General features: G+C 46.8%; 1 protein-coding gene and 1 long non-coding RNA gene across 7 annotated transcripts in view; one reads left to right on the top strand and one right to left on the bottom strand.

Annotated features, from left to right (window-relative positions):
- The window catches only part of LOC102956404, a 306,210-nt gene extending 297,451 nt beyond the window's left edge, over positions 1 to 8,759 (bottom strand). For 3 of the 4 annotated variants that reach the window (XR_006213389.1, XR_006213392.1, XR_006213391.1), the window contains exon 1: positions 7,248 to 7,944. This is a non-coding gene — a long non-coding RNA (uncharacterized LOC102956404). Of the gene's footprint in view, positions 1 to 7,247; positions 7,945 to 8,715 lie in introns of those variants that run through there. The other variant, XR_006213390.1, reaches the window with a different exon arrangement.
- The window catches only part of PNPLA4 (patatin like phospholipase domain containing 4), a 29,978-nt gene continuing 13,316 nt past the window's right edge, over positions 8,531 to 25,192 (top strand). The window contains exons 1-4 of one of the 3 annotated variants that reach the window (XM_042974155.1): positions 8,531 to 8,671; positions 10,080 to 10,264; positions 14,123 to 14,217; positions 14,385 to 14,520. In XM_042974155.1, coding sequence (XP_042830089.1) covers positions 10,085 to 10,264; positions 14,123 to 14,217; positions 14,385 to 14,520 — 411 coding nt within the window. In that variant the 5' untranslated portion in view covers positions 8,531 to 8,671; positions 10,080 to 10,084. Of the gene's footprint in view, positions 8,672 to 8,986; positions 9,016 to 9,369; positions 9,425 to 10,079; positions 10,265 to 14,122; positions 14,218 to 14,384; positions 14,521 to 25,192 lie in introns of those variants that run through there. The other 2 variants (XM_007091002.2, XM_042974156.1) reach the window with 2 other exon arrangements.

Genomic DNA, 25,192 nt, shown 5'->3' with positions numbered 1-25,192 from the left:
AGAGCGGGAGACAGAGAATCTGAAGCAGGTTTCAGGCTCTGAGCTGTCAGCGACAGAGCCCGATGTGGGGCTCGAACCCACAAACCATGAGACGGGTGACCTGAGCCGAAGCCGGATGCTTAACCCCCTGCGCCACCCAGGTACTCCTCATTTCAGATTGCTGACCCATTTTACCTGTTCATTTTGTAGTTTCCAAACAGGGAATCCATCTGTATAGTGGGGGATGTCACTTTTATCCTAGAAATTTTTGAAGTCGTTGTAAAGAATGTTTTTGAAAGTTTGTGAATTGTGTATCTATTTATGGTTTTAAAATAAAATACAAGATGTTCAGTGAGCACTCACTCAATGGCAACCATACGCTTTTTCAAAGTGCTTGAAAATTAGAGATGAAAAGGCATTTGGAATTGCTTCCTATTCTGCAAAATGTTTTTGGTAGAAGGGCATTGTCATTTTCGTCATTGCTGTCAAAAACAAACATTTGCTAGCATCTATTTCTTTAACGCTAAGTGTAAGGTAAGATCTTGCTTGGGATGCCTGGCTGGCTCAGTCAGTTAGGCGTCCAACTTCTGTTCAGGTCATGATCTCACAGTTCTTGAGTTTGGGCCCTGGGTGGGGGTGTATGCAGACAGCTGGGAGCCTGGAGCCTGCTTCGCATTCTGTGTCTCCCTCTCTGCCCCTCCCCTGCTTGCACTCTATCTTTCCCTCTCAAAAATAAATAAACATTAAGATCTTGCTACAGCTCTGAGCCCCACACCTTCCTACAGGGGAATTTATCACAGGGAAACATTTCCATCCATTTACACTGACTTGATGAGCAACACCCCAAATATCCCATATAACTCAAAAAAAAAGCCAAACAATGCCATAGCTAATTCAGTGCTTAACAACATGTATGCCAAGTAATATCTACTATACATTCAAACATAATTAATACTGCAACTAACCTTTGAAGGCATCAAACATCACAGCTGTGTTCTTATTTCTTTGGGGGAATAGTCACAAGATGAGTATGTATTGTGCAGTTTTATCTAGTCGAGGAGTAAATAAATTTTTCCCCTGTCTTATATAGAGATCATACCTGCACTTTCACTTGTGTTTAATTCAACAGGTATTTATCGAACACTGCAGTGGATACATCGATGTAGACTGCCAGCCTCTTCCTAAGGAGGGGGGCCCAGGCAAGTGCAGACTTTGGAATGCTTCCATCTACCTGTCCGTTTCTTGCACGGCACATGCTCACTTAGTCACGTCTGTGAGCATCTGTGCTTTGTCTTGACATATTTTGTGCATCTGTTAGCAAGATGTATCCTAAGATATCAGGTTTTTTAGGTCTTGGAATTGACAAATCCTTTTTCTATACAAATTAATGGCAATTGCTTCTGTGCCTCACATCATTTCAGCTAAGGAAAGATTTCATAGGGAGTTTCCACTTTCAGATACCAGGAAATCTGTAGTACAATTTGCTGCTCACAATTACTGTTCCAGAGATATGCGGATATGCATGTGATAAAAACAGAGTCTTTTTCTAAGTCTGAAAGGAAGACAGTAAAGGAAGAGCTTTTCCACTGATAGGCTAAGGGGATGTGGGGGGGGGGGGGGGTCACAGCAGCCTCTTGGGGATGCTCTGCCTGTGGAATGAAACAAAATGAAAACTGAGTGCTTGATCCAGCCAAACCTGCAGGTAGCCCTACCTCTAAACTTCTAGATTATTTTAACCAGCAATTCTCTTCCTGCTTAAGCCAGTTAGATTATCTGAAACATGCCCACTAAAGATGCCCAACTCTTATACTTACTAGTCTATACTTACTAGATGCCAGCAAAAGCAAGAAGCACCAGTCTTTCCTACCAATGAACTCTGAACACTGTGGAAGCAACTACATCTCTACTGAAATAAAAACTTATAAAGGGTATGGCAACACCTCGTGGACCAAAAAAGAGGAGGGTATGGTGAATACTGAACGATATAATGAGGCAGCAGCACCTGGTTTAGGCCTTGAAGAATAAATAGGGCTTAATAAAATAGAAAAAAAAATGTGCAAGGACATTCCAGCAAGAGAAAAAAAAATTAAAAAAACAGTGAACTAAAGGCAGAAAGTTTATCTTAAGATTTTTCCCCCTAATCCCTAGTGCAGTCCTTGTCATATACTAAACACTAAATAAAGTTTATTCAAAGAACAAAGGCATAAAGATAAATGATTACCAAAATGATTTCTCTGAGTTAAGACCTTGCTCACTGACATACATCGTTCCTACTGGAAATTATGTTCTTTTATAATAACCTACTTTGTGACACAGCTTCCAGGAAAAGTAACCAGAAAGAGTTACTGCTGTCATTGATACATGGAGAAAGGGCAGCTTTAATTACTTGCTAGACTTGCTTTTTCTTTTTTTTCTTCTTTCCCAGATATAAACAAGTTCTCTAAATGCCATAAACAAATCTATAGGTCACATTAAAGACTTCTACCATTTTTCAGTAAAGTTTTAAGTATCTAAATACAAACACCAGTTACAAATTCCGGCCAGAGAAAGAACTGAAGGAAGAAACGAGGTTCTGAAACCTTTGGTTGCCAAATAGCACAACCCTCAGCACCTAATGAGAGCTTACTATGTTATTAATTCATTTTTGTACATGAGCACTTATTAATTCGTTTTTCCAACCGTGTAGGACAGATCTGTGTACCAGGGGTGTTTTGGTCTGACGGGGATCTCGGCTGATAATCTCTGCATCTGTGTGGATATGGGAAAATGGTTTTCTTTCTAAATTTCCACCCATTATGTGTGTTTTCCCTTTCCCCATTGTTGTAAAAGTTATACGAGACGGTGTTTATGAAGGACCAGCATGTCAAGGGAGGTCAATAAATGAAGCAGATGCTCAGGAAAAGAAGGCATTTTGCAAAACCAAAAGAGACTGAAAGCCTTAGTTTGTCCTCTTGAAATGAGGTGATTAGATAATTGGATGTTCTAGCAATTAGGGTGCTTCTTTTGCTAACAGCAGCAATAATAAATACAGAGGTCTGCATTAAAATACAGCATTTTGGTAAAATTAATGAAGCTGAAGTCACGAACGTGGACATTCTGCTTATCATTCAACAATTTCACTTATTTGACACTGACGTTATTTCCCTAATGATCTCCTCCACTGTAAGAAAACCATCTGAAGGCTGGCAAGAAGGATGCTATCCATCCACCTGTAGGAACTGTGGACCACGACTGTGGCCAATCAAGGGTAGAGCTGTTTCGCAACAAAGTATACGGCGCAGCAAACACAGATCTTGTTTCATTGGGCTTTCCAAGATATTTGTAACCTTGGGGCGCCTGGGTGGCTCAGTCCGTTGAGCAACCAAGTTTGGCTCAGGTCATCATCTCGAGGTTTCTGAATTCAAGCCCACTTCGAATCCTCTGTCCCCCTTTCTGTGCCCCTTCCTGCTTGCGCTCTCCCAAAAATCATTTTTTTTTTTTTAAATTAGGACTCGGTATGCATTTGGTGCCCCAATTCCACCACTTCCGTATCAAAGATTGAAACCTCTTTGCAACAAAATATATTTTTAAGTATGCAAATTTTCAAACGTCTCCAGCTCTATCTTCTGCTTATGTAGAATATCAACCACAAGTAGTGTAATTAATTCCGACACAATAGTAGAAACACTCAGAGAATCTTCACCATCCCTATTTGTCAATGCAAATGTATAACATATTGGGAATGTGTTAAACTAGAAGGAAGCTTAAATTTTTTTTTAATTTTTTTAATGTTTATTCATTTTTGAGAGACAGCGAGTGGGGAGAAGCAGAGAGAGGGAGACACAGAATCCAAAGCAGGCTGCAGACTCTGAGCTGTCTTCCCAGAGCCGGACACGGGGCTTGAACTCATGGACAGCGAGGTCACAACCTGACCTAAAGTCAGACGCTTAACCGACTGAGCCACCCAGGTGCCCCCCAAAATTTTAATTAAATAAAAGCTTATAAACAAGTGTTACATTTTAAAAACGTCTTTCATAGAAACTTGATATTTAATTTCTATGCCATACAGACAACTTGATATTTAATTTCTATGCCATACAGACAACTTGATATTTAATTTCTATGCCATGTTTAGAAGAACGTATATATTGTTAGATGCATCCAATCATAAATAAATCACACTTAAGAATGTCTACTTTGGGTTCTTATGGTGTCAAAGAAAGGCCTTTTGTTATATACATGCAAAAGAAAGAATACGTGTATATTGCACATATAATTCAAATAGTTTTTGAAACAATATTCTCCCATTTAGAAAGGATTCACCCAGTGCTCTTTCAAGGCATTAGTTTTTCCCGCAAATTTCTAGTAAAGAGAAAACAGATGCAACGGAGGAAGTACGTCTGTTAGTGACACTGTCTTGTTTGCAGGACGTAGAAAGTGAGTTCTAAGTACCTCAAGAAAGCAAACAGAAAAGGGTGAGTGCAATGGGGGAGTGACCCACAGACGGTCACTGCTGCACCCACAGGCCCAAGAAATGCCGTCACGCCTACCCCTGGTTGTGTCTTCCTCAGCCCTGGTTCCCCTGAAGTCATGTTTACGTGAGGGCTGGCTCCCTCTGCCATTCATCGATGACTTCACGTCCTTCCTCAGAGAGAGGGATCCCTGGGAAGGGATCCAGTGTATCTCCCTGGGTTCGGATGGGACGTTCTGTGCCATGACTGCAAAAGTGCCCTTCTCTGAATTCTGCGGTGCTCTCTAAACAAGGGGACGCTTCTACAAGGCACGGAGGGTGTGCTGACATCATCTACCATTAGGACCTGACGCCCCCATGGAAAGGGCACTGCTGTGAGCTCCAACAGTGTGGCCACACTGCCCTGAAATCAGTAACAGTGTGCAAGATTCTGGGAGGAGGTGACAGGGGTGATGAGTTACCAAAAAGGAGAGAGGACAAGGCTGTTGCCAGGCAATGAGAGCCAGTCCCACAGAGGTATTAACATGCGGTAAGACGCCAAGATGGGAAAATGACATCACAGTACACGGAGAGTGTGGGAAAGAGCTCAGAAGGTCCCGGAGCTTGCAGCCATGAGTTAACAAGGCACACGGGAACCAGAAGCCTCAGGATGAAGGCTTCCAAGATCAGGCAGGTGAGATGAGGCAAACAAGGCAAAGGGCCCCCAGGACAGAAAAGGTATAGGGACAGGAAGCCTCAGAATGAAGGCTTCCAAGGTGAGGTAATCAAAATAACCAGTCAGGGCAGAAGTGCCCCCCAACTTAGTACAACAGCAGAAAGCTGTTTTTTTGTTTTTTTTAAGTTTATCTATTTACTGAGAGAGAGAGAGAGAAAGAGAGAGAGAGAGAGAGAATATCCCAAGCAGGCTCTGCACAGTCAGCACAGAGCCCAATGCAGGGCTTGAGCTCACGAAACATGAGATCAAAACTTGAGCCACAGCAAGAATTGGACACTTAACCAACTGAGCCCCCCAGGCGCCCATGATTGCTGAGCTTTCAAATCAGCTGCATGAGAATATGCTTCACAGGAAGGAAGGGCCACAATAGGTAAAGAGGACTTTAGACAAGGTGGCCCAGAGAGGAGCTAATTAGCAAAAGTCAGTGCCTTGTTGGCCCTGAGGCAGCATGCTCTATTTGTCTCACCCGCTAGGCCGGCTAAGACCAAGAGACAGGGCGCCTCACAACTGCCGTTAACAACCATCTGCCCAGCACCAGGATTTTGTTTTGTATTGACCCAAAACCCTAACACCGCATACCTTCAAGACCTCCTTTTCCCCACGCCCACGAGTTAATGTTCACGGTTTCATCGTCTCTTTGTGCACGTCCATCACGCTTGTAAAAATAATAATAGAAACGGAGCCAGGACCCTTCCTCAGGGCTCTTGTCTCCTCCTGGACATTACCCTCTTTTGCAGTTCAAGCCTGCGTCCGCTCTCTTGCTGGACAAGACAGAACTCCAGGGCCTATGACAGGAGAGTGGACTGGAAGAAGAGGGTAGACTCAGGAATAGTGAGATGACGTCCTGTCCTGGGGGCAGAGGTGTGACAAGTACCCCTTACCCTGTGCTTTTCTTCGTCTTTATGGCACAGTTGATAATATGCTGTGGGAGGACGCTGGGCACAGGGAAAGGAGAGGCGGGTCTCCACCTGGGCTTTCCTGCCAGGTGCTCCCCTGGGCGGTCTCTCCGAGGGCAGCGTTTCCTTCCCTGCAGCTGGGCGTTCACATGCCTGCACAGGATCAGGTCTCTGTAATTATAAATCAACCGCCTCCCTGTCCGTACAGCCGGCATTTCTGATGAGGGAGAACTCCATTCTGCTCAACTCTGTAAGCCCTGTACCAGCACAGTATCTGTAACACCACGTATGCTTGACGAATGTTTGATGAATGGCTCAATAAACCAGTTCAAAACTAAGTTACGAAGGAAAATAGAGAAGCAAAAAGAAGCAAACGAACTGGTAAAAAATGTTCTTAAAGGGCAATTAAGTTACTATATACTCACACGAGTAATTCACTTAAATGCAACAACCCAAAACACATACTTACTGATGATGCACCCAGTGTTAATGGCTGGCCTTTAAATTATGAAAACAAATGTGAATGGGTCTTATATTGTTCCTTACCTTGGGGAGCTGAATTTTTTTTTTAAGTTTATTTATTGAGAGAGAGAGAGACAGACAGAGAGAGAGAGAGAGAGAGAGAGAGAGAGAGAGAATCCCAAGCAGGCTGCACACTGTCAGCACAGAGCCCAATGCAGGGCTTGAGCTCACGAAACATGAGATCAAAACCTGAGCCACAGCAAGCGTCGGACACTTAACCAACTGAGCCCCCCAGGCGCCCATGATTGCTGAGCTATTCGAATCAGCTGCATGAGAATATGCCATGGGGTAGAAGAGAAAAAGGAGACTAGTTTTTAAGACAGTTTAAAACGGTAAGAATTAGGGGCACCTGGGTGGCTCAGTCGGTTAAGCGTCCAACTTCAGCTCAGGTCACGATCTTGCAGTCTGTGAGTTTGAGCCCCGCGTCGGGCCCTGGGCTGATGGCTCAGAGCCTGGAGCCTGCTTCCAATTCTGTGTCTCCCTCTCTCTTTGCCCCTCCCCTGTTCATGCTCTGTCTCTCTCTGTCTCAAAAATAAATAAACGTTAAAAAAAAAGTTTAATAAAAAAAAACGGTAAGAATTAGTATATGTCCTGCCGAAGCGAGCACTAAAACGTTAAGAATTAAATTGTGCAGCTTTTGGAACGCTTTTGCCATGACACTTAAATGGCGAGGAATCTCACTCACCAGCAGGTGTGGTAACAGCGTGGGATCTCAGGTTTCCTTTAAGCGAAGGCTCCCGTGGTCACGCTGCTCATCCAGGCTGCCCAGTGACCAAGTTTTCAGCACGCTCTGAATCAGCCTGCCGACAGTACTTACACACAGGGAAGAGTTGCCGTCTCACCACCGCCCCAGCCTCTGGCTCTGGGGACTTTGTCTCTCCGGGAACTGGCAATGCCACCACGTCACCTGGAGCCAGATCACCCCACCAGCTACACCAGGGTTTCACAAGCTTCAGGGTGCATAGCAATGGGGGGAGGGGGGAGCAGGGGGCTCTTAAAAGGCAGATGCTGCTTCAGGACACCCGATAGGAGGCTGGGAGCCTTCCTTCCTAGGACGCTTCCTGGAGGATGCTCTCCTGGCAGGACCACCCTCCACCACGCTCACGGGGCGGTGCAAGGAAGAAAGAAGGGAGAGCTCGTCCTCCCCGATTTCCTCGACGTACACTTCACCTTCCCGAAACTCTAAGGGCAGTGAAAACCTCCTCACCTAACGGAGTCGCACTAGGCTTAGACATTAGGGTGTCTTCAGGACCCCCGCTCGCTCTCAGAAGGCTATTTAGGAGCACGAACACCAAACTCTGCGCACTCATCACATCCGGGGCTCTGGCTTACAGCTAGCGCTGTGGGCTCAGGTCCTGGCATCCCCAGTGCCGGAGGAAGAAAAAGCCCAACTTGAAGGCCATTTGGGGAGCCCCCCCCCCCCACCCCACCCTCCACTTTCGGGCCAAGACACTGGCACATGTTTCAGATTCTCCCATAGTAGCTGCGGTCAGGGTAAATCTGTCCTTCGACAAAGGGAACCTGGAGAACCTTCCACCAGGAATTGCAGCCTCGCTTATTCTCAGATTAGACAGAGAAGCTGGCTCGCAGGGGATGCCAGCGGGCTTGGCCACCAGGTCTCAAGTCTATCCGGAGCCAGCAAGCGAAACAGAGGCCATATACTGAAGGCCCGTGCGGGAGGGGCACGAGCTTTAGGGTTTAGCACCAGCTTGCACGTCAGCATCCCACTTTGCAGGTTTGTCAGCGGAGAAGTTCCCGGGGGTGAGGCAACCCGCGCAAGGTCACAAAGCCTAAGGAGCCTGAGGCTGTGCACGCTGCCCCAAGCCACAGTCCGGCCTTTCCAGCAATGCCTACAGAACAAGTAGAGAGGGGCGCTGAAGAGCAGCCAGGCGTCCGGCCACAACGCCGCCCGTGGACCCCGCCCTTTGGGCCAGCAGGACCGCCCCTAAAGGGGAAGGGGGAGAAAAGGAGGAAAACCACTTCCGGGGGACAGCCGCGAAGAGGGACAAGCACTTCCGGTGCGTAGCGACTGAGGGTCGTTCAGGGTCAGTGAGCTCGCAAGTGAGGGGGTCGGCTAAAAAGCGCAGAGGGACTACAACGCATCGCTAGGTATGGGAGACAGCAGGACTGGGGACGAAAGTGTCGCCGCTTACCCGCGTCCGGGGACGCCCGGGTCAAGCGTCCGAGTGCGCGCCGCCATGTTGAGTCCAGTGGTTTAAATAGCGTGGGCGGGGCCGCGGGAGGCGGGGAGGCGGGGGGAGACCTGCGTCAGCCTGACGGCTTCGGAGCGCCGCGCGCGTAGCTCCGCCCCGACCCCTTCACGAGACCTTCCTGGGCAGGCGCGCCGCGAGCGTGGGCCAGCCCTGATGGGCGGGGCCTTGTTGAGTGACGGCCAGGCCCCGCCTTCCGGTTAAGGGGGCCGCTCAACATGGAAGTGCCTCAGGCCTGCATTGGTAGGGCGGAGCTCAGGGCGGGCGCGGGGCGGGCTCCAGGCTCTGGAGGTCGCTCCTCCGGGTGGGTGGGTCGGAGCTGGGCCCCAGAACCCCGTCTGGTGGGACGGCGATCCCCACGCCACCGCCCCCTGGCAGCAGACAGAAGCACCCTGGGGCTCGACTGCGGTTGGGCTGAGCCTCCTCCCGCCCACAAGGGTGGTCTCAGGTTCCTAAATTCGAGGCCCAGGCCAGGTGCCTCATTCGAAGGCCCCCGAGTCGTGGGGGGGAGGGGGGAGGGGTTGCAGAATGGGAGTCCTCCAGGTGAGCAGCGTTGTGGCTGCTTGATTTCATCCACGTGGTGAGGCCAGGTGCACTGAGCCTTCACGGAACACTTCTATCGTTCACTTTATCACAAGCAATCAAGGAACGGGTGCGCTTCACATATCTTGGAGCCTTCAGTTGCCCTTGCCAGTCATGACCTTAGTTTGTCTTGAGAAACTTGGTGATGAAAATGTATGGCATTAATGAATAATCGCTCATTGCCTTATGGAATAGTCGTGGGCATCAGTATTTTTTTGGTTTTGTTCTGTTTTGAATATATGGATGCTTGCAATGGAAATGTGGGGCAATGGGAAGGGGGACTTTTGAAATGTAGTGATGCATTTGCAAAGAACACATGCACCCTTCCTTAGGAATTTGCTAGTATATGCCGATTTTACCTTTCACTATAGCAGCCCTGTCTCAAAAGTACAAAGGTCAAAAAAAAAAAAAAAAAGCCTTGCCGGTTGTAATTTGACGTTTCTTGCCGAGTACTTGTACATTGCATAATATATGTGATGAATAAATATGGAATGTTGTCATTTTTTTAATTAATAAAACTATATTGAGTCAAGGGGAAAGGGGGAAAAGTTCTCCTGAAAATTTTGAGTATTTAATTAGACTTTAATTGAAAATACTGTGCTTAGCACAGAGAATTATATATTTAAAGAAAGCCTTGGAATGATGACTATCCTAAGACTCAAGCCATGTGGAATAAGCTATACCGATTTACAGCATTTTTGTCTTTTGTTTCGTCAATTTCACAGCTCGAATGAAGCACATCAACCTGTCCTTTGCAGCATGCGGGTTTCTGGGCATTTACCACTTGGGGGCAGCATCGGCACTTTACAGACATGGCCGAAAGCTCCTGAAGGATGTCAAGGCCTTTGCAGGGGCTTCTGCGGGATCCTTGGTTGCTACCGTCCTATTAACAGCACCAGAAAGAATAGAGGTAATTAAGTGGTAACTAGGCTGTGTTCCTCGTCAGGAAATTAAGACCGAACCACAGAGATGAACGTTAGCTGTGCTAAGTTAACTACAGAGAAATAATCCTTTGCCTGGGTAACAGAAAAGGTTAAGACTTTTCTTTAAAAATTTAATTATTAGGGATCTGTGCTCTAGATTCGGGAAGGATTATTTGGGGTGACAGTGAGACAAGGAAACAAAATGCCTTTTTTTTTTTTTTTTTTTACTCTTGAGTATTTAGTCTTAAGATTCCAGCTCGGTTTCTTTCAAGCAAACAATATTTGTTTTATCTGATCATGAGAACACAGGGCCTGTTTTCAAGGCCCTGAGCATGTGGCCGATAACGCTTTGTTCGCTCCTATTGACAAACAGTTGTATAAATGAAAACGTGGGCCAATAATTTCTATTAAGTGGAATGATACAGGGGTTTTATTTGTTTTTCATTCTCAGTCAGACACCATGAATTTCAAGCGATTTATCCAGAAGTGATGAAAATAAGCTTCCATTAGGCATTTCACTTAAGGCATTCTATGTGGTAAAAATGTGTTTTCTGCTTCTGGACAGCAATCATGCATCTGCTGACTGTGAGAGCGGTCTTTGTAGGTAGAGAATATCACATTCATTCCTTCCTTACATACTCTAGTGGCTTTAAGCAGTAATCAAATAATAATTAACACATTCATGCACAAGAATAAATTTAAGTCACATTTATAATTTCAAAACTACAAAATTTTAAACACCCAAAATCTTGTTCTCAAATCGATGACAAGCTTCTTATGGAACAGAAGCTGGATATGAGGCCATTTGGAAATACACTTCTTGTCTTCCCGTCTTTATATGGTTGCTTTATTGGTAACGAGGAAGGTGATGGAAAACTGTATACATGGCACAGAATGAGAACCTGAAGGCAGTGAACATATAACTAAAGGTGTGAAAACCCCCTAAGTTGGCAGAATCCTATGGTTTGGATTGCAAAGTAGTTCTATTCCAGAACTTTTTGAGGCAGGGGTCTACTAAGAGATTGTTTCCTCCTCCCTGGTGCCGTCTTTTCTGTAGGTGGGGCAAACCCCCAGCTATGGAATTGAGTAGGCTTGATTTTGAATCCTCAGAGTTTGAAATGTTTTAATTGTGGGGTCCGGGGTGGCTCAGTCTGTTGAGTGTGCAACTTCAGCTCAGGTCATGAGCTCACGGTTCATGAGTTTGAGCCCCGTGTCAGGCTCTGTGCTGTCCACGCAGAGCCTGCTTTGAACCCTCGAACCCTCTGTGTCCCTCTCTCTCTCTGCACCTCCCCTGCTCGCTCTCTCTCGCTCTCTCTCAAAAATAAACATTAAGAAAAATGTATTAAGTGTGATTTAGAATTAATGTGATTTGGAAATTCTGCCATAATACTGGCATTTAACTGCAATTCTGTGATCAGATAGTGACGTTTTATCTGGATTCGAGATGTGATATCATATTGAAGCTAGATTACCTGTTCTATGTTTTTTCAATGAATTGGAAACCCATCTTATCGTCTAGTTGTGTTGCTGTGATTGGGTTGGTTGGTAGGTTGGTAAAGGGGTAGGACTTACTGGGTGTTCACACTGGAAGGTGGAGAATGATTCTCTGTATTAACCTAGAGCATCCGCATTTCTCCTTTTTCAACATAAGTTTTCAGCCATGTGGTTTAAGGTTATTTTATTTCTCTTCTTTTCAACACTTGAGATACACCACCTGTAGGATCGCTTTGAGTTTTTTAGCACACTGTTTTGTACTTAGTCACATCCTCGAGCTGTGTGGTGTTGTGACAAATACGTGAGTAATTAATCCAGTTCAGAGCGTATGCATGTATAATTAAGAGGAGCACCTGATGCTGGGTGTATTTTAGGTGGCAGGCAAATTTAGATGTTGATATGTAAGAGCTCAGTGCTTCAAGCCTTTCCTCAGCCCTCACAGTTTGCCAGGCACAGTGTTAGCACACACAGTCCATTCCTTAATAAGTTTCCATTGTGATCAGGGGTGTGTGTAACTAAAATTAACCTAAGAAAGGAGGTTAGGTGGGCCGTCCAGCTTAGTGGTGGGCCGTCCAGCTTAGTGGAAGGAGCACACACTTGGGGGGCCGTCTCTCGAGGCAGCTTCCTGATGGCGGCCTGCGTCCACTCCCACTGCCGACAGACCACCCACCTCACAGCACTTCTGCTGATTTTACCCAAACACAACTCTGATTCTCTTATTCCCTCGACCTTCCCCCCACCCACCCACCCGCCACTCCCGGCTCTCTTTTGACTCAGCATAGGATCCAGATTTCTAAGCATGCTTCCCAAGGCCCCAGGTGACTTAGTCCTCACACGGCTCACTGATGATGACCTTCAGGTCAGTGTCCCTTGCTGGCCTGTGCTCACAGATGTCTCTGTCCTCCCCATCTATTCCCATCTCCTGTCCAGCTCCTACGCATGTCACACGCTGTGGGAGGCTCTGGTTAACGCTCACTGTATTACTTTTCTTCTTGCTGCTACGATAAAATGTTTTAGTGGCTTAAAACAGCACACATTTATTCCCTTCGAGTTCCGGAGGTCATAATTCTGGAAAGGTCTCGCTGGACAAAATCAGATTGTCAGCAGGACCGCGGTCCCTCGGGAGGCTCCAGAAGAGAATCGGTTTCCTTGCCTTTTACGGTTTCTAGAAGCAGCCTGCATCTCTGGGGTCACAGCCCCTCCCTCGCTCTTTCACCTTAACCACAGCACCTTCAGATCTCTCTAAGGCTGATACTCCTGACAGCCTCTTTCACTTACAGGGATCCTTGTGATTATAGGGGCCTCACCTAGGCAATCCGGGATAAGGTCCCGTCTCAAAACCTTTAACCACATCCGCAAGATTGCTTTGCTCCGTGAGGAAACATGCACACAGTGCAGGGACCAGAATGTGGACATCTTTGGGGATGAGAGGCTTCATTCTGCTTCTCCCGCCTTCACGGCGCTCTCACAGTGCTCTGGGCCCCACACACTGAGGCACCGCTATGTCTCATGAGGGCAAGGGATCTTTGTATCTCGTTCCGGCTGAGTCCCAGTGCCTCGGACCCCATCTAGGTTGCTTAATGTATGAATTAATAAAGGAAAGATAGACCTGGTTTCAAATCCGACTCTGGAGGATTTTTGCTGAAAAATTGAGAAGGAAGCTTAATCTTTCCAAGCCTCAGTTTTCTTACCTGTCAAGTGGGGTGATTATATCCATCTTGCAGGGTTATGTGAGCATGAGCTGACAGACACTGCATCCGTGGATACCAGCACATTAGACGCACCCCGCTCCCCAACTCCACGCCCCTCAGAGACTGTTACAAACAAATACCAATGCCCGAGACTCGACTCGAAAGACAAACGGCAGTGACCATGACTCCCCTCTCGGTCGTTCACGGTATCATTTATAATCAGTACTGTCACAGTCAGACTGTTCCAGAGGCCATAGAGTTGGGATGGGAGAGGAGGTCAGTTGTGTTGGAAAAACGTGTAGCAGAATGGGTCCTAAATGAGCATCAGAATTGAGACTTCAAGGATTCCCCATATGTGGCTGAAGCCATTTGAACTCGTTTGAAAAGAAAAGAAGGGGGGAAAGCAAAAAACAAAAAGATGGGATTTTGGAAAACACAGAGCCTGCCTGGGGACTAAGAACGATGGGTGAGGGCCAGGTCAAATGGGGATTCATGTACCTGTGAAGGAAAGGGGCCCCCCAAACTCTAAGGGTTGGGTTTACAGGGTGTAGGGTCCAGGGTTCCTTGTGTGATGGCCACAGCATTCTGGAAAAAGAAGGAATGTGTTGTCGTTATTGTTACTTGGAAATCACAGGGTTACCTATTCATTTTCTTTTCCAGGAATGTAATGAGTTTACCTACAAGTTTGCCGAAGAAATCCGAAGGCAGTCTTTTGGGGCACTAACACCCGGCTATGATTTCATGGCCCGATTGAGGTATACCTCTGTGTATAGAACATTTCCCCCAAAGCCTGTGAAGACGCAGTGTGGAGGACAGTCTGTGTAAACCATGGCAGGCTCAGCACAGAATCCTCCCTTCGAAAATATTTACAAGGCGTTCAATAATTCAAGGTGAGTGACACGAGTCACTTTTTCTTCTTTAGAAGCGGAATGGACTTGATTCTCCCTGCCAATGCTCATGAGCTGGCCCACAACCGACTGCACGTATCTATCACCAACACGAAAACCAGACAAAATTACCTGGTCTCAAAGTTTTCCTCCAGGGAGGACCTTATTAAGGTAACACAGCCGCATCTCACGTTTGAGGCGTTCGGCGAGTACTGATTTAAATACTTCTCCCAGCAGTGAGCATCGCCACGTTCTGTGGATCCAGGTTTCACATCACACCTGATAGATGATGCGCACTCAACAAATCATGTGTTTGGGGATCGATTGGCCAGTGTCCCCGGGTGTCACACAGCGTCACTTGGGTGCAGCTGAGCAGGGTGGGTGTACTCAGTACCTTGAAATGACGTAGCTGGTAGGGAAGACAGGGAAGACAGATGTGATTACTGCTCTTTTACTCTTCTGTCAAGGAGGAGAAAGGGATAGAGAGAGTTTGCATGACCTGCCAGTAGGAATGCCCTCTGGACCCCAGGTCTCTTGGCTTTTCAGTGTCCTGTCCCATTGGATTCTCCCATTTTGTTTTCATGCTTTTCTATGCAAACACATTTGAAAGTTGCTCACTGGTGGATTTATTATGTCCGGGAAATACTTTGGCTAAAGTTGCAAATAACAGTGTGCTTGCTAAGGTAATACATCAAATATTTGTAAATTGGAAAGAGTGCACTTTTCTTGCAGAAGCTGGGCAGTTTTTTCCTTTCCTTCCCCCTTTGTGGGAATCATGGCCAGCTCTGGATGACATGATGGAGGATGTGTGTTTGGTTACAGCAGTGGGCAATGGATTTGGAGCGACTGGTAAAAAAGTTCCGCCTGAATTACATGATAAATGCATTGATTTTTACTATCGAATCATACTGTTCGAGTTTTACTGTGTGAATGATATAATTTGAAATACGTAATGAAATGTTGAACTGACAAGCGAAATTACTTTGTGACTTAATAGATTAGGATATTTTTACTTGCTGTGCTGACTGTGCTAGTCTCTCGCTTATAAATGAATAGTCTTTCTATCTTAGAAAAAGACATTTTTCTATAATCTCACAGAGCCTTGCAAAGTATAAAGGGAGAAACTGGTCAGTGCACACGTGAATTGTCACAATGTGCTGATGCCAGTACAGATACAGGAGGCTGTCAGTGTGTTAGAAGACCTCTTCTGGTTTGCACGGGAGCAGGACCGCAGTCGCTGTGTCATGAAACAGGTGGACTTCATTCCAGTCACTTCCTCCTCATTGCATCTGTCCTTTGCCTACCCTGTCCTCACTGGCGGAGCCCTGGTGTTTCCTGTCTCCCGTCCTACCTTCTTTATCCCTGTTCACCCGCTGTGGATTTTCCTCCTTTATGACTTCATTTTTACCGTCGGTCTCTCTTCACTAGAATGTAAGCTCTGCGTGGCCAAGAGCTGCTCTGTTTTCTCCGCTCTCATAGTCCCGGCACCTGGCACGGCTCAGTGAGTGACTACGCATGAATACGTAAACGAACCGCAGAGGCATCTGTCACAGTGGCCTCGTTTACGATGAAAGAACAAAGAGTCTGGATCCTCCATGTAGAGTGACCTTTACAGAATAACTTAGCTGGGGCACCGGGGTGGCTCATTCAGTTAAGCTTCCGACTTCGCCTCAGGTCATGATCTTGTCGTTCCCGAGTTCGAGCCCCACGTTGGGCTCTGTACTGACAGCTCAGAGCCTGGAGCCTGCTTTGGATTATGAGTCTCCCTCTCTCTCTGCCCCTCCGCTGCTCGCACTCTGTCTCTCTCTCAAAAATAAATAAACATTAAAAAAAAATTAAAAAACAAAATAACTTAGCTGGTCAGTGGCCCTGCTGGGAATACAGCCCAGGTCTCCAACATTCTACGTGATTACGTGTAGATTATCATATGGTGCATAAAATTGTCCTCCTGTGAATTACTTCTTTTTTTTTTTTAATTTTCTTAAGTTTACTTATTTTGAGAGAGAGAGAGTGCAAGCGGGAGAAGGGCAGAGAGGGGAGAGAGAGAATCCCAAGCAGGCAGAGCCTGACACGGGGCTCGAACTCACCAACCACGAGATCATGACCTAAGCCAAAATCAAGAGTCAGACGCTTAACCGACTCGGCCACCCAAGCGCCCTGTCTCTCAATTCCTTTTATGTGGCAGTGTGTTTGGCTGAATAATGGCCCCCAAAGATGTCCACACTCTAATCTCCAGCACTTGTGAATGTGTCACCTCACGTGGCAAAAAGAATCTTATAAATACAATTGAGGTAAAGATCTAGAAATGGGGAGATGATCCCAGATTATCTGGGGGGGATCCAAACTAAGTCTGTGAGTCCTTACAGATGGAGATCTTTCCCGGATGCCAGGCACCATTGCTCGTTCTGAGCCTTAGAGCCCCTTGGAAATAGAGCACACACATAGAGGGCGCTGTGGCCGCTCCCCTCCAACAGCCAGCAAGGCACAAGGGGACTCCTGTCCAGCAGCCTATGCAACAGAACTCTGCCAGTATGTGAATGAGCAGGGAACACTCCCCCTGCAGCCTCCCAGAAGGAGTGCAGGCCAGTCCCAGCTCACTTTTAGCTCCAGGAGAGATGCCGATCACTCGACAGCATGAGGACGGATTTGTGTTATTTTAAGCCTCTCAGTTTGTGGTAATTTGTTACAGTAGCAACAGCAACTATTGCAGTAAGTAAACATGATTTTTTTTTCAATTTCCTTTGTTTTGGATAATAACTATTCAGAGAATTGGTGTAATTACTTGAGTTCATTGAACAGAAGAGAAATAGTTGACACAAATGTGTTACATCTTGTAAGGAGAATAATTGAATAATTAACATTTATCCTAGGTTCTACGAGAAGCATTTTAAATGTTTAGCTGAATGCTCTAACCTTTTTCAGAACGGAAAATAGGAAGGATAGATATTGCTAGATATTTCCTTGATGGTAGACAGTGACTGTGAAATGTCTGATATCCGTGCCTGGAATACTTGGGAAGCATTTGGTTCCGGAGTAGGACCGGCAGAGACTACACGAGGAGAGGAGAAGACTCGTGGAGGGGGAAGAAAGCCCGCTCCCTTCTGGGTGGGGACGTGACCAGCTCACGTGGTCTGGGTAGCAAAGAGGCCAGTGGTGGAATGCTCTGAGAAGTGCCACGTGCAGGGTGGCCCTTCTGACCACGTAGAGCCGCGGGGAAGGAGAGAAGGAAGCTCAGAGACAGCTTTTCCACTTCCCTCACGGGGAGACGGGGAGACAGGGAGCCGCGAGGCCTCCCAAAGCCAGGAGGGGAACCAGCCCCACGGTGCACAGCTGGTCTCCTGGGGGCCTTGTATACCTGGGTCTGAACACAGCCTTGGGTTTGCTTCCTGGGTTTTTAAGTTTATATACTTATTGTGAGAGAGACAGAGGCAGGGAGAGAGGGAGAGGGATGCCAAGCAGGCTCCGTGCTATCAGCACAGAGCCCGATGAGGGGCTTGATCCTACAAAACATGAGATCACGACCTGAACTGAAGTAAGAGTTGCACGCTTACCCGACTGAGCCCCCCCAGACACCCTACCATGTTGCATCTCACACCCATTTTATCATTAACTATTTATTCCCTCACCAACTAGGGCTTTTTTTGTGTTGTTTGTTGTTGTTGTTGTTGTTAATGCTGGGCTCCTTATTATCCACCAGCTGACTGCCAGTTCTCATTACGGAGCAGGTGCCTGTGTAAAAGTGTGCCCGCGTGGGCGCACACAGGCCCACCTGGAGTATTGCATGTTTTATGTGCATCTCCCAGTGTTTCTATCCCGGTCTGCCATTTCCTGGCAGTGTCCTCTGGGGCTAATTATGTTGGAGCCTCAGTTTGTCCAACCGTGGAATGGAGGTGAGAAGTCAATCTGTGTCACCATGGACAGCACATGGAATGAAGCATGGAAAAGGCTGTTTCAGCAGTAAAGCCCTGCGTGCATGTTGGTTAAAGCCAAAATTCAGTAAATGTTCAACAAATAAGGCACTCAGCCACACATGTGACCGGTTAACATGTCCGTATGAGTCTGTTGTCAAATTTGAAGTGTCACCGCTTTCTTTCTGGGGAGTACAATTCACCTTTGCTTACATATTGCTTTTCTTACTTATCATCTGCGTTCACGCACAGTGTGCTAACCTAAATCTATAACATCTCAGGAAATGCATTACTACCCAGTTTTGCCACCTTTTGGCATTTAATTTTACACCTCTTTACCATTAGCTTCGTTTTATAAATTTGCTTTTGTGCGATGACTCATACTTAACTTTCATTGGTTAACTCTGCATTTAGTTGCATAAAAGATTGCTCTTTGATTTGATATCTGTGCTGATAGATTATTTTCTGCGAACCTCCGTTAACCAGTTATGTGGTCCAAAGATTCCCTTAGCGTTGGATTTCCATAGTGTTCTGCATCTTATGTCCACAGTGATTTAACTCAGTGCTGTGGTCTGAACATTTGTAGCTCCCCCCCCCCCCCACACTCCAGTTCAGACAGTGAATGCTGAATCCCTGACGTGATAGTGCCAGGAGGTGGACCTTTGGGAGGTGAACAGGTGATGAAGGTAGAACCCTCCCACCTGGGGGATCGGTGCCCTGATAAAAGAGAGCCTGCACAGCTAGGTCATGCTCCCCGCCTCGTGAGAACACAGCAAGAAGCAGGCTCTCAGCAGGCACTGACTCCACCTTGATCTTGGACGTCCCGGCCACCAGAAATGTGAGAAATCGATGTCTGTTGTCTGTAAGCTACCCGGTCTGTAGCTCCCAAATGGACCAACACAGGAAAGTGGGGCGCTTCCGTAACACATATCTACACATTCGGAAGCAGCTTCGGAACCGGGTAGCAGACGGAGGCTGGGGGACACTAGAGGTACATGCTAGAAAGAGCCCCCGTTGCCATGAATGGACCTTTAGAGGTGATCCTGAAGAGGACGCGGAAAAGAACGAGAAGAGCTGGAGAGAGAGCCGCCATATTCGTGATGAATCCCTAAGGGCCTGGAGACAGAATCGGTAGGACTGTGCGTGGCACAGCCATTCTGATGAGGTCTCGGAAAGAAACAAGGACATGTCCTCAAACGCTGTAGGAGCAAGGCTCTCCTTGCTATGAGGGAGCAAAGAACCTGTCTGAACTGTGTTCTCGTCCCAGCGTTTTCTGGAAGGTTGAACTTGGAAGTGATGAAAATGAATACTTGATGAGTCCTCATTCTAAGCAGAGCGTTGAAGGAGCGGTCTGGTTTCTCTTGACTGCTTATATAAAATGCAAGAAGAGAGAAATGACTTAAAGATGGAATTGCTTATCAAAGGCAAGGTAGAACTTAAAACTTTGGGACTTTCTCAGCCTGTCCTTATTGAAAAGAATGACAGCCTCTTGGGAACAGAACTGGAAGAGGTGGCTAAACCAGTCATCTGATGAGGCTGTTGTCAGCCTTATAAAGAGAAGCCAGGACTATTGTCCCAAGACAATGGAAGTATGACCCCTGAGGCATCTCAGAGAGGTCACAGGAGGCCTGCCCCTCTCATGAGAAGCCCAGAGAATAAGGGCAAGTGTAGACGCACCCTCACCTCTCACAGGCCAGTCCTCCCTGCCTTAGAGCCATGGGAGAGGGCCCACCATGGAGATCCCAGACAGAGCGCAGTGGGCAGAGGGTTCCAGCCCCAGGGAGCCTCTGGCGGGAGACTGAGGCACAGATCCAGCACAGAGGTGGGGCCCAAGCCCTGCCTAACAAAGCTTCAGGGGCAGGACCCTGCCCCCATGGGCTCATAAGGCACAACATCAAGCCACAGAGGACTACCCTCCAGCCCTCAAGTCTAGTGGCACTGAAACCCCCCTTGGGTTTCAGACTTGCTCTGAATGCTTCTTCTTGCCTTCCTATTTCTCCCTTTGGAAGGGGGCCTTCTCTGCTGTGCCTTCTCACTGCATATTTGGGAAACGCATAACCTGACTGATCTAATAGGTTCCCAGCTGGACAGCAGATTGCCTCAGGATGAACGGTACTTCAGGTCCCACCCAGAGTTGAGTTAGATGCTATTTGCGTGAGGCTTTGAGCTTTAAACTTTGGAGTGGATGCTAGAGCAACTTAAAACTTTTTTGGGTACGGGGAGGGGATGAATATATTTCGCATGCAGGAAGGACATGAATTTGGGGGAGGCAGGGGTGAAATGCTAGGTCTTGAATGTTTCTGTCACCACAATTTACGTTGAACCTAACTCCCATGAGATGATATTAGCAGGTGGGGCCTTTGGGGGTGATTAGGTTATGAGGGCAGAATCCTCATGAATGAGAACAGTGCCCTCATAAAGTGACCCCAAAGAGCACCCTGGCCCCTTCGGCCACACGAGGACACAGTGAGAAGATGGCTGTCCATGAACCAGGAAGTGGACTCTCACCAGACCCCAGACCTGCTGGTGCCCTGTTCTTGGACTTTGTGCTCCCCAGAACTGTGATAAATGTGTATTGTTTAGAAGTCCCCCAATTTATGGTATTTTGTACAGCAGCCAGAGTTGACTAAGACACTCCGTGTTGGGGTTTTCCCCCATTGTTTGTATACCACTATAAGTCACACCTGTGGTCTGCAGGTGTTATTTTGTGCAGAACTCATTGGTGCTGAGTATGCCCCTCCCCCTAGTAGTGACTGAGCAGAGACAGGGAGGCAGTTGTGAACTGTGCTACCAGGCAAGTAGGAGATGAGCCCCAGAGGGAGGATCCCTTTATACAGTGAAACCAGAGCCCCGAGGGGCCCCCTCCCCCAAACACCTCCCTTGTTCTCATGAACCAGGGACATCCATTTGGGGTGCCACACCCTTTTTGGGGATGAATTGTGAGGGCAGATAAAAATGTATCCTTGGAGGATGAACTCCACTGATCATTTCTGTGGGCTGGTTGTGTTGAGGAGATCAACACCAAGTTGAGGTCAGTTTCTGCAAAGGCATTTGGTACCTTGGTGATGGAAAGCCTAGCCCTCGTCTTCGGTGGAGTGTGGGTGGGACCACTGACTTCTCAGTGCCTTAGCTTCTCTGTCAGTTGGAATGCACATTCCCACCTACCCCACAAATTGCTATGCAGATCAGCTGCAGTCATGTGTGTGGGGGCACTTACCAACTCAGGGGCCCTTGCTCTCCAGGCTCTTGTCCCGTGTGCCATAGGTCCTTAGCCATTCCTTTACTAGCGGGTCCCATTACACATTATCCCGGGAATTCTGGGCTATCTTTCTTCACAAGGAAACATGCAGCCAGGAAATCCAAGCACATCTTAATATCAGCCTTCAGCAAAGTGTGACGAGGGAGGTAAATCCTTTGTTTCTAAGAAAGTCCTAGGTCACTTCCTCAGCTGAGCAGACATGATTGTGAAGTTAACTGTGCCATGGCGTGCTGGTGGTGGCTGCTTGTGTGCATTAGGACCAAGTGCTGAATTCTTCACGTTGTAAAACCGGTGGACACAGGTAGTCTGGGCTGGTCATTTGACCCAAGTGAATGCTCCTGGATCGATAGTCCCAGGAAGGCTTTCGTGCAGAACCGTGCCCCGCTTGGGAAGAACCACCCTCTCTCTCTCCATCGTGCTGAAGTCCCGTGTTGCCGCACGCTTAGCGAGAATGCTCTTACGGCAAGATCTTTGCACATTTCGCCTAGTGAAGGTGAACGAAGGCCTGATGTAAGATTGTTCATTATCCTGGGAAGCCTGGGAAGATAAATTTGACCGTGTCTTTGAATTTCAACTACACCAGCAGGTTCTGAATAAATAGCCAGCTCCTCATTAAACTCCACAGCAAACTTTAGGCATAAATGAAACTTGTTGGGAATTCATTCTCGAAGGAAGCCAGGCCACACAATTTTCTAAACACCCCTTTTCTATAACATGTAAAATGAAAAGAGCTAGTCAGAGCGTGCATTGAATATGCACTTGGCGATGTTTTGTGCATTGCTAGAGGATGTCACTAGCTTTTATATCATTGTATATTTAGTAAGAATGAGACAAAAACGCAAATCAATGTTCTAACCTCTGTGCACTGTTTAAAGTACTGAGTCCTGTGATGGGCCATGAATGGCAAGACCCAGATGTTACATCCGTGTGTCAGCCACAATGCTATTGACATCTGGGGTCTGATACTTGTCTGTGGTGGGGGCTGGCCTGTGCATTAATAGGTGTGTAGAAGGATCCCTTGACTCTACCCACTAGATGCCAGTAGTAACCATCCCCCCACCACCACACACACAATTGTGACAAATAAAACTGTCTCCAGACATCGCTAAATGTCCCCAGGAAACAAAGACACTCTTCCCTTCACTGAGAACCTCTACTCTATATGTGTGGAGCTTTATTGGTGAGAAAAATTTCACTGGGAAAACAACGAGGTAAGACACGCTGTATGGACATGTTTAGACCTACTGTGTGTCCTATTACGTGGCCTCAGAGTGTGAGTCTTCGCCTCTTTCCTTCGAACGTTCCACTTGCTTGCAATAAAATGGCGGCAAACAGACCACGAATAAGACAGAACACTTAGTTCTCTACTGTGGAAGCTAATTTTCCCACTGAACTTGGTCTGATATGCAAATCAGCAGCCCACGTACAGGGAAAGTGAGTTATGTCAGAATAAATACATTGATTTGGAGGACTGACAGGTATTTTCTAGTTCACTGCAGTCCTCATATCATTTAGGAAGATTCGTACTCTTCTTATCTGTAGGAAAGTAATTGAATAGCATTTTTCAACCAAACACCGAAAACACTTGCAAGCATTAACTTGTGAACTTTACATTATACTCTGACACAGAGGGGGGGAGGAAAAACACATCATTCTGATTCTAATGGTGGTGATTTTTTTTTTTTTTTTGCAGGGCACATATTATTTATGCAGCATAATGAAATAAATCGTTATATTTACAGAGTGTCTTTGGTTCTTCAAAGACCCTTAAGTACTGTAATTTCACAATATGTCTGCTATCCCCAGAGCGTTCCAGTGATTGCTACAGCACGATGTTGCTTTTTGCCAAATTACTTCATTAAATAGCCACAGCGTGTCTACAAAACATACCTAGGGCCTGTAATTGTTTTGTTTTTTTTTTTAAAGAGTAGCCAATTGATGATAGAGCCAAATTCATTTAGGGTGAATGCAGTGACAATGGAAACTGTGCACAGCCTTTCTCTGGAAAACACCCAAGTGCTGATGTCGTGGGGCCGAGAAGGTTGGCTCTGTCCTGTCATCCCCCACTGGCTTATGAAGAAGTAATGCCCCACAAATCACCCAAGATGATATTCACTCCTGCTTTCCTCTTTGTATAACAGGTTTGCCTAGCGTCACAGCTCACCATTCTATCAAGCCACACATTTCAGGAGGAACGCGGGAGCACCTGGGCAGCTCAGCCAGTTAAGCAACTCTTGATTTCAGCTCAGCTTATGATCTCACGGTTCATGGGATCAAGCACTAAGTTGGGCTGTGTGCTGACAGCGCAGAGCCTGCTTGGGATTCTCTTTCTCCCTCTCTCTTTCCCCCTCCCCTGCTCGCTTTCTCCCTCTCTCTCAAAATAAATAAACATTAAAAATAGAAGAGGGATGCTAAGGACAGGCATGTCTACAGTCTTGTTTGTAGATGGTTGACAAATCTCATGCAAGATTGCCATTGTACTTTGGTTTGATGATCTGTTGTCAACATCTTGCAATTCTTTTTTTTTTTAACTTTATTTATTGATTTTGAGAGTATGCATGCAAGCAGGGGAGGTGGAGAGAGAGAGAGAGAGAGAGAGAGAGAGAGAGAGAGAGAATCCTAAGCAAGCTCCATGCTGTCAGCACAGAGCCCAATGTGGGCCTCAGTCTCACAAACCATGAGATCATGACCTGAGCAGAAATGAATAGTTGGATGTTTAACCGACTGAGCCACCCAGGCACCCCGACATCTTGCGATTCTTAATACCTGTATTTTCATTTTTCACTGGGTACACAGATGACGTCGCTGGTTCGGGCACCCGGCACCAGCCTGGAACAAGAGGGATATGTGATGCGTGTCAGTCCTTTCCTTCTTTCCTGCCGAGCCTTGGTTTGTGCTGTTCTACCACTCACACCTGATGCCCCAGATGTTTCCGGGCCACCTGTCAGGAGCCCGTTGCCATGGGGACTGTTAGAACCTCAGCCCTTGTGCTCGACACGTCCCCAACAACATGGGCGAATCCTTGTTTGTCCCACTGAACCCCACCAAGGGTGCTCATCTGCATTCCTGCTGTGGAGATGGGGAGGTGAAACAGGCATTTGTGGGGTCTGAGAAGGCCTGACCGACCATGCAGGAGGCACAGACCCTGTCCCTTCAGCACTTTTCAGCAGTGAGGAGCCACGAGCCTTGTTAAGAGTTGGGACCACTGCACAGAGAAGCCAGTGCCAACTTCCACGACGCAGAAATAAAAGTGGTCCAGCCAGGCTACACCCCACAGAGGACGCCTCCTACAGAAAGTGCAGTTGCTGGTGACCGGATCTATCGTTACTCACAGTTCAGAATATACATATTGGCCTTGGAGAGCTGACCTCAGAAAACATACCTACGCTATTGTTTCCCTGGGGAAAAATGCTCTGTGAGTTCTAAATAATTCTAAATAGGCGATTTGCAAATCAGTTTTGGGGCCGTAATCCATTTCTGAATAATATACGCCACCCCACCCCTGCCAAATCTCATGAAATCCTTGACAAGAAACAGTTACTAGTTGAAAGATTCTAGCTTAAATATTCAGTATCTACTGCTGTGTCTTTCCAAACAGAACAGTAGCGATTTGGAGACTGCACGAGAAAAAAGAAAAGAAACATGTAAATGTCAGAAAAGCTCCCAATGCCCAAGT

The sequence above is a fragment of the Panthera tigris genome, chromosome X, assembly GCF_018350195.1.
Source record: "Panthera tigris isolate Pti1 chromosome X, P.tigris_Pti1_mat1.1, whole genome shotgun sequence".
Taxonomy (NCBI): domain Eukaryota; kingdom Metazoa; phylum Chordata; class Mammalia; order Carnivora; family Felidae; genus Panthera; species Panthera tigris.
This window is presented reverse-complemented; position numbering and strand designations above follow the sequence as displayed.